We start from the raw sequence: 20,276 nt of genomic DNA on the forward strand, positions 1-20,276 counted from the left end.
GAGGGCCCCCCCCTCACTTCTACTGGTGTGAACTGCACCAGTCGCTCCCATTCATACCTGGGGGTGATCCAGCCAGAGGAGGAAGATGGGGGGGGGGGAGAGGAGCTGGACCAAACCCCCCGGCAGCCAGCCCTGCCATGGAGGGGGGTCCAGACAGACCCCCCCAATTCATCCCTGCCGGGGGGGGGGGCCCGGCCAGACCCCACCTCCAGAGCGGCCAGCCAGGCCAGTGGGGGAGGGAAGGGCGCGCCCCTCCTCCTGGGTGGATGAAAAATCTCCGCCCCCCCCCGGCTCCCGGCCTAGCCCCCCCGCCGCGTTTTGTGTGTTGCGAAGCGGAACGTGACCGAGGCGCTAAGCGGCGGTTATGCAACCGGCTGACCCAGTAACACACATTCCGGGCGCCGGCTGCACCGACCGTCCGAACCGAACCGAACCGAACCGAACCGCCCGCAGGGACCGGCCCGGCCCGAGAGGTACCGAGCCCGGCCCGCGGGGGTGGGGTCGTATAGCGGTCTGGGGGGGGAGTTGCCGGGGGGTTGTGGGCGTGAAGCGGGGTGTGTTGTGTCGCTAAGCGCGTTGTGTGTGCGTGTTTCGCCTCTAAGGGTGTCGTGTTTGTGTAATGTGTTTTGTGTGGTCGGGGTGCGTGTGTTGCGTGTCTTCTGTGTGCGGCGTGTCTTGTGGGACGCCTTGAGTGTGTATACTGCACGTTGTGCGCGTAGTGTGTTGTGGAAGGGTGTTGTGTGTGTAGTGTAGTGTGTGTCTAAGGGTGTTGTGTTTGTGTAATATGCTTTATATGTTGGGGGGGGTGTTGTGTATCTTCTGTGTACAGTGTGTATGTAGTGTGTCTTGCATGCTGTGTGTGTAGTGTGTCTGTGTTTGTATGATGTTTTGTATGGTGAGAGAGTGTTGTATATCTTCTGTGTACAGTGTGTATGTGTTGTGTCGTGTGTGTTGCATGCTGTGTGTAGTATGTTGTGTGTCTGTGTTGTTTGTATGATGTTTTGTGTGTTGTGTGTCATCTGTGTACAGTGTGTATGTGTTGCATGCTGTGTGTGTTATGTATCTAAGCATCTGTTTGTATGATGTATTTTGTATGTTTAGAGTGTGTGTGTATTGTGCTATGTGTGTGTGCCGTGTTATGTATTGTATTTTGTGTGTATTGCATGTTGTGTGTGTAACGTATTGTAAGTCTAAGCACGTTGTGTTTGTATGATTTGTTTTGTACGTTTAGGGTGTGGATATTGTGTATGTATCCTACTGTGTGTATTGCATATTGTCATTGTATTGTGTATATTGTGTGCATAAGCGTGTTGTCTGTGCAGTGTTTGTAAGCATGATGTGTTTGATATGGCTGGAGGTGTGTATGTATTGTGTTTTGTATATGTTTGTGTTGTTTGTGTATGTATGATCTGTTGTGTGTGTTTGGGGGTGCATTGTGTGTATGTAGTGTTTGTATGATGTGTTGTTTGTTTTGAGTGTACGTACTGCCTGTGTATGTTTTGTATCTATATTGTGTGTGTGTATGGAGAGCATACATATCATGTGTCTGTATGTGTGTTGTGGCTGTGTGTATTCCTCTTGTATTGTTTGTCATGTGTATGTGTTTCATGTATGTAAATCAGTGTGTGTAGATTGTGTATATCTACAGTGTGTTACATGTGTGCTTGTAGGCCTGATTCATTGGGGTTATGTTGTGTGTGTATCTATTGTGTATTGTGTCTGGATATATTATGTGCATGTGCTCTCTGTGTTCATGTAATTGTGCGTTGTGTGTGTGCATCTATTTGTGGTGTGTGTGCGTTCCCTTCCCACAACACACCCTGAACACACACACACAACACACCCCACAACCGAGACTAGGTGCTGCTGGATCAAAGTCCTGAGACACACAACACACACACAGGGCTGTTACATTCCCAGTCACTCCCCTTAATCCTGACCTACTTTTGCAGGGCGTGTGTTGTGTGTAGCAGGCACAGCCAAGCCAAAAGGAGCCAGGGCGGGCGAGGGGGGTGAGAAGGAGGGAGACGGTTTTGGTGGTCGGGCCTTTGGGGTACGCAAACAGATTTGGGGTGCGCGGAGTGTCTGGGGCCCAGGGTGTGTTGTTTGGGGTGGATCTGAGGTGTGAGGTGTAATCTGCAACAGCCAAGTTGGGGGTCCAGGCAGCTCAAGCCACAGGAACGCTGGCTGGAAAGCGTGGAGTGAAGTTTGTAAATAATATGTGCATGACACACACACACCCCATCTACACACACACAGACGTCCCCCAGGACACACCCACCATCTACACACACACACCCCATCACACACACACAGACATTCCCCAGGACACACCCAGCGTCTATATACACCACCCCCAGCACCCACCCACCCACCATCTACACTCACACACACACACTCTCTCTCTCCATCCCCCTGCACCCCCGGATTTGCGTGGTGGATGTCCCCTCCCTCCCAGCTCAGATCCCAGCTAGCTGGGGCGGCTGGGATAGCGAGGGGCAGGGCTGTGGGGCAGGGGGGCAGGGGGGCTCTGCGGCATTGGGGGTGGGTATAGGACAAAGGTCCGATGGAGGGAGAGGGGAGCAGGGACGTCTGTCCATGTCACTCGCTCTCAGGCTGGCCCCAGCCTTCCCCCCAAGTCCTCAGGCCTGCTTCTCCCCCCTGCCGATCCACACTGGGGGAGCGATCCTTCTCACCTCTCCCCGCCCGGCTGGGCTGTGAGCCCCTCGTGGCAGGGACTGTCTGTGCAGGCAGCCTCTGGTGCCAGGGCCCTGATCCTGGCCTGGGAGGGGCCATCCTTTGAGGGAGGGGCCTGCCACCAGTCGGGGGGGGGGGGGGCTTGTGCTGCTACACACCCCACAGGGGTCCCGTGGGTGGGTCCCAGATTTATAGCCCCAGATCCCATGGGCCATGCAGGGATCTCGGATTTTATCTAGGGTGCCGTCTCCGTGTGCCGAACATTGCCAAGTGGGAGATGGGGTTTGGGAAGTGTCCCCGGGTAGCTGGTTAGGGGAAGTTTAACTCGTGGAACTCCCCGCCGCAGGATCAGCTCAGCTCAAAGGCCGGGACTGGGTTGGAATTGAGTCCGATCTTCCCGTGACGCTAGGCAGTGCCCATCACTGTGGTATCTGGGCAGAGAAAGGGACAGGTAAATTGGATATCCTCTTCCTGAGGCCTGTAGGCAGCCCATACCCACCCCACTCTAACCACTAGACCCCACTCCCCCCCCCAGAGCTGGGAATGGGAACCCATATAGCTAACACTGAAGGCTTTCCTTCCCGTTGCCTCTGGGCTGTCCATGGGACGAGCACTCTGCCCCCACCTTCATGGTGCTTGTGCCCCCCGTGGGGTCCTGGCTGCTCCGTGCTGCAGCCAGGACGTGTTGCTCGCGCTCTGTGCTGTCCCCAGGGCAGGGGACAGGCAGGACGTGGGGCTGATAACAGCACAGGGCGGGCGGGGACTCGGGGAGGCCTTGAGGGGGAGGCCGGGGCTGGGATCAAAGGGCTCACAGTGTTTCATGGCTGGGAAGGTGACCTAGGATTGCTGAGTTCCCATTCCCAGCTCTGGGAGGGGAGTGGGGACTGGTGGTTAGAGCAGGGGGCTGGGAGCCAGGACTCCTGGGTTGTCTCTCCGGCTCTGGGAGGAGCGTGAGGCCTGGTTGGTTGAGGTGGGGGGGGGGCCTCATACTGGGCTAGATGGGCCTGATCCTAGGCACAGGGCGGGTTCAGGCACATATAGGCTGTATTGGCCCATTGTGCAGCTGGGTCCAGGCCGAGGCGCGGCGTGGGGTGAGGAGCTGGCCCGGAGGCCTCGCCATAAGGAGGATGGTGGCAGGGAAAGCGATGGCTCCATTCCAGCCCCGCCGGGGACAGAACGTTACATTCCTGCTTGGCGAGCGAGCGCGGCGTTGTATAAGGTTACATCATGTGGCGCTGGGAGCCCGGGAGGGGCGGGCGGGGGGGGACTCTGCTCCTGGGGGCTGGTGCTGTGGGCCCAGGGCCCAGCCGTGGGCTGGCAGACAGGAGAGAATCCCCTGCAGCTGGGGGGTCCAGCCACGGCCTTCTCTCCCCAGGGGGACTCAGCCAGGGCCCCAGAGCTGGGGAGGTGTGAGGTCCTTGGCGTGGGTAGGGGGGCACATGGACAGTGGAGAAGGAGCCGGGCCAAGCTGGGATCCCCAGAGCTTCTCTGAGCCAAGAGAGTGGGGCCAGGAATCCAGAGTCCTGGGTTCTAACCCATCTCAGGGAGGGGAGTGGGGTCTAGTGGTTAGAATGCGGGGGCTGGGAGCCGGACGCCTGGGTTCTGTTCCCAGCCTGGGGAGGGGAGTGGGGTCTAGTGGTTAGAGCACATGTGACTTTGGGAATCATTTGGACTCTCATGTCCCCATGTTGCATTTCCCCGGTAAGGATCTGTCCCTTTGTTAGCAGTAGGCCCTGGAGGGGTCCAGAGGGGGGCTGTTTCCCTGCTGCGCTGCACCCGATCAGTTTCCACTCTGCCGCTGCTCAGTTTCACCGGTCTGCTTGTCCCCTGCCAGCCCTGCCCTGTTGCCTTTGAGTCCCCACGCTGGGGGGCAGGGGATTTGACTCCCCCTAACGCCCCCGCAATCTCTTTTCCTTGAATTTCCCCTCCCCCTCTTCAATGCATATGTAACCCCATTGACCTCAGGAGAGTCACTCCTGAGTCACTCCAGAGTCAGACCTGGGCTGTCGCGGCTGGGGCATTGGCAAAGCAGAGATCTACCCCACCCATTAGCTCACCTGATTCCTGATCCTCTCCCTGGCTTTCTGCAGCTCTGGTGACGTAACCCCTGCCCCGCGCTGGCTGCCGTGGGAACGCCCCGCTTGACCGAGGCGGGTGCTGCGTTCCTTCCTAGGCTCTGGTTTAATGGGTTAGTAGGGCAGAGCTGTTCCGAGGGTGCTTTTCAGCCATGGGTGGACTGTGCTCAGATAACCACTGGGGGGCATGGAGAGGGGATGTGTGGGGACAGGGAGACAGGCGGGTCCGTCACCAGCTCTCCCAAAATGTGGTGTGTGGGTTTTTTAAAGCACCAGCTCCTGGAGTCATGTGACATAAGAGAACCTTTGCTTTTGGTTACATTTTGGTAAAGGTATTGCTGCTATTTATGAGGTGTAATATGGTAGTGCCTAGGAGTCCAGGTCATGGACCAGGACTTCATGTGCTGGGCGCTGTACATTATGTATTAGGTGTATTACGGTAGCATGCCTAGGAGCCCCAGCCATGGCCCAGAATCCCATGGTGCTAGGCGCTGTGCATTAATTACTAGGTGTATGCACCCGTTGTGCTAGGTGCTGTACAGACACAGAACAAAGAGATCATCCCTGCCCTAAAGAGCTTCCATGCTCAGTTGGAAGTCAGTGGCCAGCCCTTGTTGGTGGAGGAGAAAAGCTGGAAGCTGTGACCCTGGGGCGCCCTATAGGATCAGAGACCAGCCGGTGAAGGAAAAGAGCCGGACGGTTTTAAACTCCCCTGGGTTTTAGCTTAATTCAGTCCAATCATCTGACTTCAGCGCGCTCGAGGAGACAGATAAATAGATGTGAAAGGGATGGATAGATGGTGATGGGGTGTATAGGGAAGGAAGTGTAAATGGACAGACAGACCAACCACAGCAGCCCAGACAGACGCCCTGAGAGACGACCTTTCCCAGCGGGCGCCGGCCTCTGCCTTTAGGTAACCCAGTAGCCCAGGGCCATGACACAGAGCTGAGAAGTGGGTCAGCGGCACCCTTCATACCAGTGCATGCAGGCGACGCCCAGACTTGCCTTCACTTGGAGTACACGCCCGGCCCAGCCCCTCCGCGGCTCTATGTGCCATGAGGACACGGGGCTGGGGCTGGGGCCTGGGGCGGATCCTCCCTGGGAGCAGAGGCAGCTTGTTTTGGTGGAAATGCTCTTACAATCTTGACCCAGAAAGAGAAGGAAACCGAGCGGATGGTGGGAAGGGCAGGGAGTGACTCAGAGGAGAAATGCCAGCTGGGGGGTCGCTCGGGGGCGCTGTGCAGCAGGGAGCAGGCTGGGGGGGTGCTAGGGGGCTTCATCTCTCACAGTCAGTGCCGACTCACAAGACCCCACTCCCCTTCCCTCCCAGAGCTGGGCATAGAACCCAGGAGTCCTGACACCCCGCCCCAGCCAGATGGGCCCATTCGTTGGATCCGGGGCGGCAGGGAGGGGGTGGGACAGGGGGCTAGGTGCCCCCTTCAGCCCTATGCCGTGTGCAGGGAGAGAGAAAGAGCAGACCCCCCACTCCCTGTGTTTGGTTGATGCAGTGATCAGACCCAGCCCTGGGGCGTAGCGGAGCCGTAGGGCAGGATGTGGGGCAGGAGGGCGGGCAGCCCACGCACGGGACCAGCGAAAGAGGAAATGTGAGAGCCAAGGAGGCAGCAGGGACTGTCCCAGAGTGGCCGCGGGGGCTCATGGCTAGGGCCCCGGCCTCCTGGGTTCTCTTCCCAGCTCGGTGACTGACTTGCCTGACCTCTCGCTGTGACTCAGTTTCCTCTGCTGCCCTGCGTCTATTCAGACTGGAAACGCCGTGTGGCAGAGGCCGTGTGGTGCAGCCCCGAGGGCCATGGCGCTTGCCCCACGATTGGGGGGCCCGTAATACATCTAATAAATAACCTGCAGCACTTAGCGCTGTCGGGCCCTGATCCAGGCCTGGGGCACCTAGGTGCTACTGTAATACACCTAATAAATGATCATAATCAAGTAAAGGAAGGAGGATTATCATCTCCCAGTTTACAGATGGGGAGACTGAGGCCCAGAGAGATTTAAGGGGCAGCAGGCTGGATGGTGGACACTGGTAGCTTGTTGAGTGGCAAATGCTTTTGCCCACCAGACCCTAAATAAGCGCTTAAAAAATCTGATCCTCGAGCCCCGATCTTCAAAGGGTGTGAAGCACCTAACTCCCATCAGTTCCAAAGGTGCCTAAACCCCTTTGAGGATCTAGGGCCTCACCCTAAATCTGAGAACGGAGGCCACGCCCCCCGAATCTGTCCCCCCAGCTTCCACCCCCTTCCATTCTGTTCCTCTCCTGGCTCAGATCTCCGTTCCCGCTAAGATAATCTCTCCGGGCAGCATCTGATCCCGGCAGCGCAGAGCTAAGCCGTCAAGGTCTCTTTGCTGCTTCCAGTCCCACCCCCTTCCTCCCCGCCCCATATCCCCGTAGCCCCATTGTTCCTCTGCCTTGCGCACAGAACCTCTTTCTAGGCTAGGAGGTTGCTGGCACGGCGCCCGGGTCCCAGCAGCCGTCTTGTGCAATATGCCATCAGCGGACCTGTTTTGACTGCCTGGGCTGATAAATATTCAATGTTTACTGACCTATATTCCTGCTGCTTACATCTGCCGGCCCGGCTCCTGCGGGCGGGGGCGTACGAGCTGAGCGTGCCGTTCCACGCACACAGCCCTGGCGCGGCACAAGGGATTGGAAATACTCCACCCTCCCTACGCCCTGGACTAGGTCAGTTGCCCAAAGGGCTCCTGTGACCCACTGGGCGTCCCGCCATATGCAACCCACCGCCCTGCTCCAGGCCTCCCTGTGGGAAAGAGCCAGGCCGCGGGAGACGGGAAGCCGCCTCTCTCTTTTCATCTGGTTTTCTTCGCTCCCCTCTTTCCAGGGCGGATGTGCCCAGGCTGACTGCCCTGCCACTGCCCGTACGTGCCACACACAGCAGCCCTAGCAGTCAAAGCAGGGGTGCTGGCAAGGTGGGGGTGTGGTGTGTGTGGGTGTGTTGCACTGTCGTTGTGTGCATGGGGTACCGTGTGTGTGCAATGTGCATGGTGTGTGTAGTGTGGTGTAAGTGTGCAGTGTGTATTGTGTAGTGTGGGTGTAGGGTGTCTGTGGTGTGCAGTTTGTAGCTGTATGTGCTGTGTGTTGTTCAGTGTGTGTGTTGGACAATGCATGTTTGTGTGTGGTGTCTGTGTAGTGTGCAGTGTGTGGTGTGCGCACACATGCATGGTGTACAATGTGTGGTTAACTAGTGTGTGTGTGTGTGTGTGTGTGCCTTGTATACTGTGTGTCGCACAGTGTGTGTATGGTGTCTGTAGGTTGCGGTGTGTAATTGTGTAGTGTGCAGTCTGTGCTGGATGTGCACGTGCAGTGTGCAGCTTGTGAAGTGCATGCATGGTGTTGCAGTGTGTGAGATGGGTGTGCAGTGCAAGGTGTGCATTTGTGCAATGTGTGGTGTATGATGTGTGTGTATGTGTGGTGCGCAACAGTGTGTGCGTGTGCAGTGTGTGTTTGTGTGGTGTGTGCGTGCGTAGTGTATAGCTGCAGTCAATGTGTGTGCATGATGTGTGGTATGTGTAGTGTATGGTGTGTGCATGCACGATGTGCAGTGTGTGTGCAGTATGTGATATGTGTGCATGGTGTGTGATGTGTGTGTGTGTGTGTGTGTTGTGCAGTGTGTAGCTGCCTGCAGTGGGTGGCATGCTATGTGTTCATGAGAGTGTGCATTATGCCTGGTGTGTGTGCATGTGCAGTGTCTGCATATGTTGTGTATAGTGTGTGTGCATGGTACGTGGTGTGCAGTGTGTAGTGTGCATGCGTGGTGTGTGCATGTGCAGTGTGTGAGCATGTGCTGTGGTGTGCGCGGTGTGTAGCTGTGCAGTGCGTGTTTGTGTGTAGCGTGTGCAGTGTGCATGGTGTGTAGCTGTGCGGGGCGTGTTTGTGTGCACGGTGTGTAGCTGTGTGGTGCGTGTTTGTGTGCGGTGTGTAGTGTGTGCGGTGTGTAGCTGTGGGCAGCCCCGGCACATGCTGCCTGCCGGGCCCAGAGGCCTCTCCGGCGCTGCCCGGACCTGCTCACCGCGTGGTTTGTGCAGGCGGTGCGGCAGGGTGTGACGTCCCGTGTCCTTCCTCCTAGGCGTTCCCTCCTCCTCCTGGACCTGACACGGCTCCCGGCCACACCCGCCTCACATCCCCCGGCACCCGCAGCCGAGAGGCATCTCTGCAGCTGGCCTCCCCGAGCGGGTCACGGGTGCCACGGCTCCTGGCGGAGGGTCAGCACCTTCCCTGAGCACCCGGCAGGCGAGGAGCAGACCCCAGCCGAGCCCGAACTGCCCTCCGGCCTCCCACAGCCCCTAGTGGAACGGCAGCTCCTCCAGGCGCCCGGAAGATGGTCGACAGTTGCCCAATGTATGCGCCGGCACCCAAGGGTGTCCATTGCCTCTTGTCGGTCGCAGCTGGAGGACAACTCGCTGGAGCAGCTCGCCCGGCCATCAGGCTTGTTAACTGCGTAGGCTGAGGAGCCTACGAGAATCAACCGTTCTGGTGGCAGAGATCTGGGGCGCAGTGACTCGGTGGCAGAGATCTGGGGCGCAGTCACCCAGGAGCACAGATCTGGGGCGCAGTCACCCAGGAGCACAGATCTGGGGTGCGCTATCCCAGCACCAGACGTCTGTGGGCCTGTATTCCAGTTGCAGAGACCCATGGGTGAGTTCTTGAGCCATCTCTAACCTCACCGTCCCGACCCATCCTGGGCTCTCTGAGGAGGGCCCCGGGAATATCGGGGGGTCAGAGCAGGGGCTGGGCGGCAGGACTCCTGGGTTCTTTTTCTGGCCCTGTGATGGAGAATCTCAGCTCGCCCACCCTGTGTGTGGCAGGGGGCGTCCCCTCGGAGGGCGTGATCCAGCGGGCTCGGGTGCTGAAGGGCAAAGCCGGCGCCAGCGGCCGGCGCAAGCGGGAGTTCATCTCGGACGAGAAGAAGGACGCCAGCTACTGGGAGAAGCGCCGGAAGAACAACGAGGCGGCCAAGCGCTCGCGGGAGAAGCGCCGCTTCAACGACCTGGTGCTGGAGAGCCGGGTGCTGGCGCTCAACGAGGAGAACCTGCGCCTCCGGACCGAGCTGCTGCAGCTCAAACTGCGCTTCGGCCTGATCAGCGCCGCGGCCTTCGTGGAGAAGAGCCAGCAGCTCAGCGCCGCCAGCCGGGAGCGGGGCAGCAGCGGCTACTCCAGCGCTTCCTCCCGGGCCCAGCACTCGGAGGACTCGTCCGAGACGGAGCAGTCCGGCCGGGACACTGCCGGGGCCAAAGTCTCGTTGCGGGGCTCCCTCTCGGACATGTCCGACGGCTCCTCCCGGGACAGTCCCCTGCCGCGCACCCCGGGGGAGGCGCAGGCTGTGAGCAGGGCCCGGGGGGATGACGGGGCGCCGTGCCCCCCGCATCCCCAGGGCCCGGCTTCCCGGGGCGTCATCCTCTTCAGCGCCAACGGCTTCACCGCGGTGGAGCCGCCCAGAGCCTGGGAGCCGCCGGCGCGGAGGGACGGGGCAGAGGAGGAGGCCCTGGGGAGCTGTGCCCAGCGGGTGCCGAGGGGTCTGCACGGTGACTGTGAGGCCTGTTGCCAGCAGGGCCCCCCCGAGCCGTATGGCTGCCCGCAGGCCGAGGGCTACGGCGCCCCCGCTGGCTTCCTCGGGGAGGAGGAGGAGGAGGCCCGGGAGGCCCAGCCGGAGCCCATGGAGATGACGGGCGAGCCGAGCTCCCCCTTCACGGGTTACTCCAGCGAGGAGAGTGGGGAGGAGTCCGGCTGGGGCTGCCCGCCCGCCCCCTACCCGCCCGCCCCGGACGTCAAGCTGGCCGCCCTGCCCCACAAGCTGCGTCTCAAGTGCCGGGCCCACAGCAGCGGGGGCCAGGATCTGGGCCCCGAGCCTGGCGCCGCCGGCTGCCTCCAGGAAGCGCCGGCCAACTGGGAGGGCGCGAGGCACGAGGAGATGGCGGCCCTGGTGCGGCAGGCGCTGCTGCTCAACGGGCAGCCCCCCGCGGCCGGCGCCCTGGACAGACTCCTCTACTGCAGCCCCCCGCTGCCCTCCCACGGGCCGGAGCCCGGGGACTTCGCCGGCGGCTGGGGGGCCGGTTGCCACGACGAGGGCGCCAGGCCCATATGAGCAGCACCCCCCAGGGGGGCACAGCCCTGTGAACAACCGCTGCCTGGGGGGGTGACGTGCCCAAGACACTGACCGTCCTGCTGGGCCTGGGGATCTGCCGGGCTGGGATCCGGTGAGCAGAGAGATCCTGGTTCTGCTGGGCCTGGGGATCTGCCGGGCTGGGATCCGGTGAGTAGAGAGATCCTGGTTCTGCTGGGCCTGGGGATCTGCCGGGCTGAGATCCGGTGAGCAGAGAGATCCTGGTTCTGCTGGGCCTGGGGATCTGCCGGGCTGAGATCCGGTGAGCAGAGAGATCCTGGTTCTGCTGGGCCTGGGGATCTGCTGGGCTGGGATCTGGTGAGCAGAGAGATCCCGGTTCTGATGGGCCTGGAGATCTGCCGGGCTGGGATCTGGTGAGCAGAGATCCCGGTTCTGATGGGCCTGGGGATCTGCCTGGCTGGGATCTGGTGAGCAGAGGGATCCTGGTTCTGCTGGGCCTGGGGATCTGCCGGGCTGGGATCTGGTGAGCAGAGAGATCCCGGTTCTGATGGGCCTGGAGATCTGGTGAGTGGCAGGACCTGCTTGGCCGGGCTCAGATCTGGGGGCCATGAGACGCTTCCCACCAAGCCGACGCTCGAGTCCCACGCGCTGGCCCAGGCTGGTCTTGCAGGGAGAGGGCTGAGCAGGGCCTCGCTGTCCCCCCACGCCCCTGGCTTTGGGGCCCCCAGGATAGTGGCAGCGGGGTGCAGCCAGGACCTGGGACCCACAGCCTCCTTTGGGCTGGGACTGTTCTCACCAGCACCGACACCAGCCAGATGCGTTGATGCAACCGGGACTCGGGGAAGGGGGGGAATTTCTGAGTCGGGAAACATTTGATGGAAATAAAACTGTATCTTTTAAAAAATCCAGAGACATGTCCAAGAATGATTTACTGAAGTGGGGTGGGGGGTGGGGTGGGGTGGGGGGCTGGAAGGGAAGAAAGATGCATGGATGGTTGTATATGGAGATAGAGAGAGAGATGTGTCAGGGGACAGGCGGACGGACGGACGGATGGATGGACGGACGGACGGACGGACGGATGGATAGCTAGAGGGGTGGAGATGGGGATGGGTGGATGATTAGAGAGGGGAGGAGTGGTACGGGCTGCACACACACGGCTGCTGGGGGGCTGGGGTGGGACCAGGAGGGGGCACTGTGCCTGCAGGGTCTAGCTGGGCCGCACGGGGGAGAATGTCTCGGATGTTTTCAGGGGAGGAGGTCCGGGGCTGTGTGTTTTGCTCCCCATTCCCTTTTGAGGGCTCAGCTCGGGCATGGCCCCGTGTTAAGAACGCTGGCGCCCTGCACCTTTAGGGGGATGCGGCCTGAACCCCTGGGAACAGGGGAGGGGGATGTTGGAGTGACTGTACTTTGGGGTGGGCCCCAATACTCACTCCTTGTGCTGGGGGAGCCACCCCCAGGGGGACACATGGCCCTCTCTTCCCAGAGCCCAGCCAGGGGCCGTCCCCTGGGACTCAGACACCCCCAGGAAGCAGAACCCAGGAGTCCTGGCTCCCAGCTCTCCTTTTGCTCTAATCACTAGACCCCACTCCCTTCCCAGAGCCAGCAGTCCCCCAGTGCAGCCACAACAGAGAGACCAAGGGCAGAAGGAGGCCGGGATACCAAGCGGGGGGAGAGGGGTGTGCGGGCAGGGGCACTGTGTGGTGTGGTGTGGTGGGGCAGGTAAGGGCCATCTGCCCCCGGGCGCTGGGGTTACTATCTGGGCCAGGGCCGGGCCCGGCTGGCAGCTCAGCGTTAGTAGGTCAGGCAGCTAAAGTAGGGCAGTGCCAGCCCCCTCGGGCACCCACGTCAGCGGCCATAATTGACAACGCGGGGGAGGGAACATCCTGGGCAAGCCACGGGTTGGCGTGGAGTAGGGGAGGTTGGGAGGGGCGGGGGCAGAGTGCCTGTGTGGGTCAAGGGGGTGCCCCGCCTCTCGAGTGGAAGGAGGGGGGGTGAAGGCCTGGGGAATAGACAGGGAGGGCTATGTCCGACACAACGTACACAAAGTATTACACAGACACGCAAAATACAGACAACGCAACACTGACCACAAAACCCCTGCAGAAAACACCAGGAACGCACACACCAGACAACACACACACAAAATAGCACACAAAAACACGCACGGCACAGCCAGAACAACACCCAGACACACCCCTGCAAAACAATACTGGCAGATACACAACACAAAGGCACAACACCACACATACACACAAAACAACACACTTTATGCAAAATACACAGACATACACACAGAACAGAGACAACGTAACATCAGCTGCAAAGGGCACACATGCTTCTGAAAGAATACACACAGACGCACAACCCAGAGACAAAAACAACACACAGATGCAAAGTAATGCAAACGCACGCACAGCGTGGACAAAAACAATCACATGCGAAACAACACACGCAGACAGCGCACACGTGCGCATGCAGTGCGCACAACATAACACACAACCAACCCCCCCCCATGCACAACACAGAGACAAACCCACACACAGATGCAAGCACACAGACCACCCGACACGCAGACACTCGACAACATAGCACGACACACACACAGCAACCAGATCAGGTGGCTAGGCACAAAGTGAGGCGACCCTGATCCCCCTGGGCGAGGTGAGGGGCTGAGCTGGGCTTCTCTGCGGTAACTGGCTGGGGTTCCCCAGAGAGACGGAGGTCTGGACAGGCCAGCTTGGGGGGCCAGGGCCCAATCCGGCCCCAGCTGCAGCATGAAGGGGAACCTGCTGTAGTGGTGGCTGGACGTGGGGCGGAGACTGTGACCCAGTCCCTGCACCCAGGAGCACCCGTGTGTGGGGCAGGAAGCAGCCCAGGGTTCCAGGTCCAGGAGATACGTGCTTCCCTCCCAGAGCTGGGGATAGAGCCCAGGAGTCCGGACTCCCCGTTGTCCCCCTGCCCCTCTGCAATAACCACTAGACCCCACTCCCCTCCCAGAGCGAGGGATAAAACCCAGGCGGCCTAGCTCCCAGCCCCCCCGCACACCCTCTAGACCCCACGCCCCACCCAGAGAACCCGGCTCGCAGGCCCTGAGCTGTCTGTGCCCTCGCATTGCCCCCTGCCCAGTGCCCCCTGCCCCCCCACCTCAGGGCGGGATAATCCCCGATTAACGAAGGCAGGAAGAAAGCGCCAGCGAAAGTAGGTCATGAGATGCCCCCCCAAGCGGCTGAGCTCCCGCTTGGCACCACCAGGCTGGCTCCAGCGCCAGCCCGTTGCCATGGCAGTGCTTTCATAGCCTAGCCACTCGGAGGGGGATCGGGGGGGGGGGTCATCAGCAGGGGATGGAGAGATGGGGGGAATCAGAGATGGGGAGATCCTGTGACAGCCGGGGGGGGGGGGGGCATGCAAAGCTATAGGGCTGGGACAGCCAGGGGGTGGGGGTGGGGGCACCGGGGTCCCATGAGATGCTGTAGCACTGGGGATCGTGATTCTGGGGTGCGGAGCAGGGATGGGGGCGGGATCCCCTGTGACACTGAGGGGGGAGCTGGGCTGCTATAGGGTGTAGGGGTAATGGGGAGATGGGGGGGGGGCCTGCGATGCTGCAGGGTGGGGAATGGTGACACATGGGGGGGGGGGACTTCCATAAGCCTTCTGTGGGTGCTGGTGCCCCAGTGCACCCTGGGAGGGTCCCAGGGGCCCCGAGCTGCTGGGACGATTGGTCCTGAGCTCCCGGCCCCTGGTGCAATGGGGCTGCCATATCCGGGGGGGGGGTGGGGGGACAGGGCGCACTGGTCCTCCCCCTCCACGAGCTGGGCGAGAACCCAGGCGTCCTGGCTGCCAGTCCTGGAGGCAGGAGTCCTGGCACCCTGCAGGCCTGCCATGGCAGTGCTCCCGGGCTGGTTCTGCTGGTGGCCGGCTCTCCCGGGAGGAGGTGGGGCTGCAAACGCCTTTCCGGGGTGGCTGGCTCACGGCTGCCCCAGGCAGAGGGGGGGGGCCTCGATTCTGGGGTGCGTGGGAGGTGACGGGCGCTGGGCAGGTGACTGGATTGTCACCTGCCTCCAGCCCCACGCTGCCTGTCTCCACACAACCCTGGGGATGGAACCCAGGAGTCCTGCCACCTGTCCCTGCTCTAACCACTACACACATCTGCCCTCCCGGAGCCAGGGCTAGAACCCAGGAGTCCTGACTTCCAGCCCCTTCTGTGTGGCTGGGCCCTTGAGTCCCGCAGTGCCTGCCAGGCCCAGAGAACAGTGACAGAAGGGGGTGAGCAGAGCCCCGGGGGAGGGGGGGGGCGGGTGGATCCCCAGCAAGGGACTGTGCCCCCAACCCGGAGGCTGCGGGGTTTATGCCAGCCAGCTCAGAAGGCCCTTGTCAAGGGGCGGGTGACACGGTGCTCGCCAGCCACCCGGGAACGGCGCCCCCCCCCCACCCCCAACCCAGGAAGGGGCACTAGGTCTGGGGCAGCCCCACAGCGGAGCTTGACCATGGGGGAGGTGGGTTTTCAATGGTGCCAGCAAGACTGGGGTGGGGACCTGCCTTGGGGCATCTCGGGGGGGGGGGGGAGGGATCTCGGATTGGGGAGTTTTGGGCATCAAGGGAGTGGGGGGGGGCGTCTCAGTTGGGGATGCAGGGATTTGTGGTATTGGGAGATTTGGGGGGGGGCCACAGCTGGATCCAGAACCTCACAATCCAGGCCTCACATGGGCTGAACCAGAACCCCTGCCTTGGCCCCACTGGGCCCCCCAACCCAGTTCCCAGTAGGAGCCAGATCGGAGGCAGGGTTCTGGGTCTGGAGCTGAATGGGCCGTGACTCAGGTTCCTCTGCATTGTGGCTGATCCAGAACCCGCAGCCCAGTCATGTGGTGGATCAGAACCACCACCACCTCCCCCCACTGCCCCGGGGGGCGGGGTGACTACGCCATGACGCCTTTCTTTGGCCCATTCCCCCAGCCTGGCCCACGTGAGCCTGGCCTCAGCTGAGCGCAGCTGGTCACACCTGCTCTGTGGCTCAGCGGCCCAGCCCAAATGGGACTGGCAGGGCCAGGCCCCCGGGCGGCTGGATCGGGGCCAGGGCCGCGCGGGAGGCAGCAGCCCTGGGGCAGAACCAGGCGCCAACGGGGCATGAGATCCAGGCGGCACGTGGCAACCGGCAGAGAGAGCCTGATCGGAGGGGGAACATTTCAGCTTGGGGGAGGGAAATGGGCGAACTGCCCCCCCCTTCAATAGCAATGACTGCAGCATATTGGGGGGGGGGGTCCCCTCATTTCACCCAGCCGGGATGGTGGGTCCTGCCCCTTGTCAACCAGGGCCCTGCGCCAGCCCTCCCACCGGCCACGTGTGTGTGTGTGTGGGGGGGGGAATGCCGGAGGGGTGTGGTGTGGGGCTGAGGCACCTGGAAAGGGGAGGCCCACATGTGTGGTTGGGGGCGAGGGGCTCAGGCTGGGGGTGCAGGAGGGATGTAGTTGAGCGGGCAGCCAGGACTCAGCGTTTGCATGGCTTCCAAACCAACCACGCCCCCCCCCCCCCCGGGCCAAATTCAATCTTCCAGTTAGTGCCCCCCACTCTGGGGTATGGAGGGGCGAAGTCGAATGCTTCCCTCCCCCCGCCAGTCAGTGCAGCAGGGGAGGGTGTTTGGAGGGCAATCAACTCCTTCCCCCCCCCCCCACGATGATACAGCAGATAAACGACCCCCCCCCCCCCGCGACAATGAAGAGATGCGAGGGGCCATGGCGTGGGGTGGGGGGGTGTCAGTTGCCCCAGCTAATGCAGGCAGTCAGAACTGAGCACAGAGGACAATTCCCCCCCCCCCCCCCCGAGGACACACCACACGGGGGGTGCTATGTGCTGTACAGGCTTTATTATTACAGAACACGGTTGCTTCCGGCCCGCAGAGGGCTGGACACAGACTGCGTGCCCCCCCCCCCATAGCTCCTGGGGAGGGGGCAGCACATCACCCCACCCGAGCCGCCCCCCCCCCCTCCCACCAGTGGGGCTGTGGGAACATCTTGTATACATGGGGGCTCTGGAGTGGGAGGGGAGGGAATTTCTCCCCCCCACCATAGCCAGAGTGACGGGGGGGGGGGGGGTAATAGCACCTTCCTCTAGGAGGGTATACGGGATAATTCTGCCCCCCCCCCCCCCCGACCATTTCCCCCTCCTTGGATATCACCTGGTCCAGCCTGGGGGGGGTCCCATGACTGGAGACCGCCCCCCCCCCAACACACTCATGCTCCTCTGCCCGCCCCACTGGCTGGAGAGGGGTCTGTGGACCCCGTCCCGTGAGGAGATCCCCCCCTCCCCCCCAAGTCCTGGGTGGGAGTGGGGCTGTCTCCTATGGCCCCTGCTGGTCCCTCTGCGGAGGGTGGGGGGGTGCGGCTGTGTGCGTGGGGGGGGGGGGCGCTGTGTGTGTGCGCGCAGGGTGTCCGCTGCATGCAGGGTCCATTAAGGCTTGGCTGGTGCGGGGGGTATGGGGGGACAGAGCCAACGCCCCCCCCCATGGGACGTGTGAGGATCCCAACAGCCTAAGGAGCACATGGGCAGCTTTGCTGATGGGGTGCCCCAGGGGTGGGACCCCCCCCCAGCTGCAGGTGTCGGGGGGGGGGGGGGGGGGGCACCCTGCAGCTGGGGCAGGGCAGGGAGGGGCCCACGGCTCAATTTGCTCTCATGGCAGCACCGGGCATTTGCATAGCGAGAACCGTGCCCCACCGGGGCACACAGGGTGGGGTGGGGACGAGGCTGCATTGGCCCTGGGGGGGGGGGGGGTGATGGGCACAGCTGTGATGACATCATCACATGGACAAGGCCAGTCCGATGACATCATAAACACGGCATGGCGGGGGCAGGGTGCCAAGGGCGGAGCTCAATGGCATCATCACCGTGCCCCCAGGCACCTCAATGACATCATGCACCCAGCCATGACATCATGCCCGCCTGTGATTTGCTCACACGCCCATGCCCCTGCAGCCCCATTGGCTGCTGGCTGATGACATCACCGCCCACCTGGTGATGGCACAGCAGTTGCTCAGCAACGTCAGGCAGCAGGGCCTCAGATTGACTCTGGCCAGGCGGTTGTCATGGCGAAGCATCAAGGGGCGTGGCCAAGGGTGACAGGCCAGGACCTCCCCCATTTCTGGCAGAAGCCAGATCTAGCTACCCCCCACCCAATTGGACCTGCTCCCCCCACCCCACTGTTGTTGGGGGCGGGGGGAATTTGGGGAAGCCAGAAACCTGGGGGGGGGGGGGGGGGTGTGAGATCACAGTATTAACCCTTTAGTGTACGTGGTATGCTTGCGTGTATATATTATATATATATATATATATGTATAGATACTTTACACAGGACATGCCATTCACTGGGGGGGTTACAATGAGGGGGGGGGCCACCTCCACTTCCCCTATGTACATGGAGGATTAAAGACCCAGGCGGGGGGGGGGTGGCACGCCTGGCTCGGTGCCCCTCACCCCACAGACAGACGTGGCTCGGACCGGGGGAGGGGAGGGTTGTGTAACCCCGTACCCCCCCCCCCCCGCTACAAAAAAACTAGCTGCGATTCCTTTTGGGGGGGGGGCGGCAGAGGGGATCCTGCCATGTCTCCAAAAATTCAGGGGTGGCCCCTTGCTTCCCAGCGGTGTGTATACTGCAGGGGGGTACCCCAGCCCCCCCCCATGCCCACGCTTCTCAGTGTCCCGCCCCAGTTTTTCCCACAGCCGCAGGGGCTGGGCCTTGGGGGGCAGAGACCTCTCCCACCGGCGGCATCGGTCCCTGCGTCTTCACCTCGGCCAGGCCTTTCCTGGGGGGGCCCAGCCCATTCTTGGCACCCTCAGGGCAGGGGCCTTTGGCTGAGGGGGGCTTGGCTCGGCCCCCCAGGGTGGTGTGCTCCTCTACCACCTCCAGGATCCACTTCTCCTTGGGGGAGCCGGCCTGGCTTTCGGGTCGCTTGGGGGGCTGCTGGCCCCGGCCCCCCTCGGCGTTCCTCTCCTGCAGCCCCGGCCCGTCGCCGCTCTCCTTGGGCTCCACCACCAGGGGCACGGGCCCCCGCGGCGCCCCCTCCGCCTCCCCCCTCCGGCCCTGCTCGTGCTCCTGCACCGGGCTCAGGGCTTTGGCCGGGGGTCGGGCAGGGGCAGCGAAGGGCTCTTCGGTCTGGACCCCCTGGTGTCGCCGGATGCTCCCCGCCGGGTCGCGGTGGCTGCCGGCCACCTCGGCGCAGGCCGGGCCGTCCTTGGCGCTGGCCTGGCCCCCGCCGGCCGTGCCCGCCACCTCCCTGGCGTCGCCTTCCCCGGGGCCGAAGCTGAGGGCCGACTCCTGCCGGCCCAGCCGCCGGGCGGCCCCTTGCCTGCCGCCCCCTTCGCCAGGCCCCGGACTCTCGCCGTCCGACTCGGCCAGGCTCTGCAAGCCGGCGTCGGGGTGGAAGTCCTTGCGGTAGTCGGCGTGGGTCACCTCCAGGCTGTGCTTCCGCACGGCCCCCTTCTTCTCCGAGCCCAGCTTCTCGGCCGACTGCACCCGCTTGAGCAGGGGGGAGCGGGGCGGCTCGGCGCTCTTGGGCCGGGGCCGGCCCACGGGCGGGGAGGAGTGCAGCTTGGCCGGGAAGCTCTGGGTGGTGTGGGAGCTGCCCACCGTGTGGCCGGGCAGCGGGGGGGGCGAGGACTGGGTGGGCGAGGGGGTGTGGGCCAGGGGCGAGAGGGGGATGTTGCCGGCCGACTTGCAGCGGGCCGAGCGGTACTGGCGGTGCAGCTTGGGCGACAGGCCGTGCAGGGTGCTGGGCCGGATGTGGTGGGAGGAGGTGGCCGGGGAGTTGGGGGTGCTGGAGGCTGGGGAGCTGCTCTGGGACGAGGCGCCTGCGGAGAGAGGAGACCGGGGGGGGGAAGGGGTGAGATCACCGAGGGGGGGGCGGCTCGGAGCCCTGGGGACCAGGGGGCCTCTGAGCACCCCAAAGGGAGCAGTCCAGGGGGAGTCCCTGTCACACAGCCTGATCCCCCCTACCTCCTGGGGCAGCCCCCCTATGACACGCACACCCCATATCTTGGGGGGTGGGGCAGCCCAGGGTGAGATTCCCTGCCACACGCAGCCCCCGCCCCCCCAACTGGTTCTCCCTTACCGCCCGGGGGGGGGGGAGGGCAGTCCTGGAGGAGCCCCCCCCATGACATCCAGCCTGCTGTGGATCAGCGAGAGCCGGGGGCTGGCTGGACAGACAGATGAGTGGGACTGGGCCCCCCCGCCAGTGAATGGATGGACAGACAGAGCATTAAGCTCGCCCCACAGCTCTGGTCACTGGCGCTTTGGGCCTGTATCCCCCTGGCCCTTCTGCCCCCCGGCCTCCAGGCCCCGGCTGGGGTGGGAGCGGGGTGTCCGGGTGGGGGGGAGCTGCCCCTCGACAGACCCACGGGGGCGGAGGGGCTCGAACCGGGCTGGGGC

The 20,276-nt window shown here is 62.6% G+C and overlaps 2 protein-coding genes across 2 annotated transcripts in view; one reads left to right on the forward strand and one right to left on the reverse strand.

Annotated features, from left to right (window-relative positions):
- The first annotated feature begins 330 nt into the window (after window positions 1-330).
- On the forward strand, window positions 331-11,772 carry LOC137161318 (NFIL3 like protein-like). Its single transcript, XM_067560474.1, has 2 exons — window positions 331-473; window positions 8,870-11,772. The coding sequence occupies exon 2, from the start codon at window positions 9,572-9,574 to the stop codon at window positions 10,883-10,885; it is 1,314 nt and encodes a 437-aa protein (XP_067416575.1). The 5' UTR covers window positions 331-473; window positions 8,870-9,571; the 3' UTR covers window positions 10,886-11,772.
- A 5,503-nt stretch (window positions 11,773-17,275) lies between these two features.
- MAST1 (microtubule associated serine/threonine kinase 1) overlaps window positions 17,276-20,276 on the reverse strand; it is a 37,845-nt gene continuing 34,844 nt past the window's right edge. Inside the window, exon 27 of the mRNA XM_067560475.1 lies at window positions 17,276-19,699. Within this exon, the coding sequence (XP_067416576.1) occupies window positions 18,543-19,699 (1,157 nt within the window). The 3' untranslated portion in view covers window positions 17,276-18,542. The remainder of the gene's footprint in view (window positions 19,700-20,276) is intronic.

Source organism: Emydura macquarii, unplaced genomic scaffold, assembly GCF_026122565.2.
Source record: "Emydura macquarii macquarii isolate MOO-44397 ecotype Brisbane River unplaced genomic scaffold, CSIRO-AGI_Emac_v2 contig_2292, whole genome shotgun sequence".
Taxonomy (NCBI): Eukaryota; Metazoa; Chordata; order Testudines; family Chelidae; genus Emydura; species Emydura macquarii.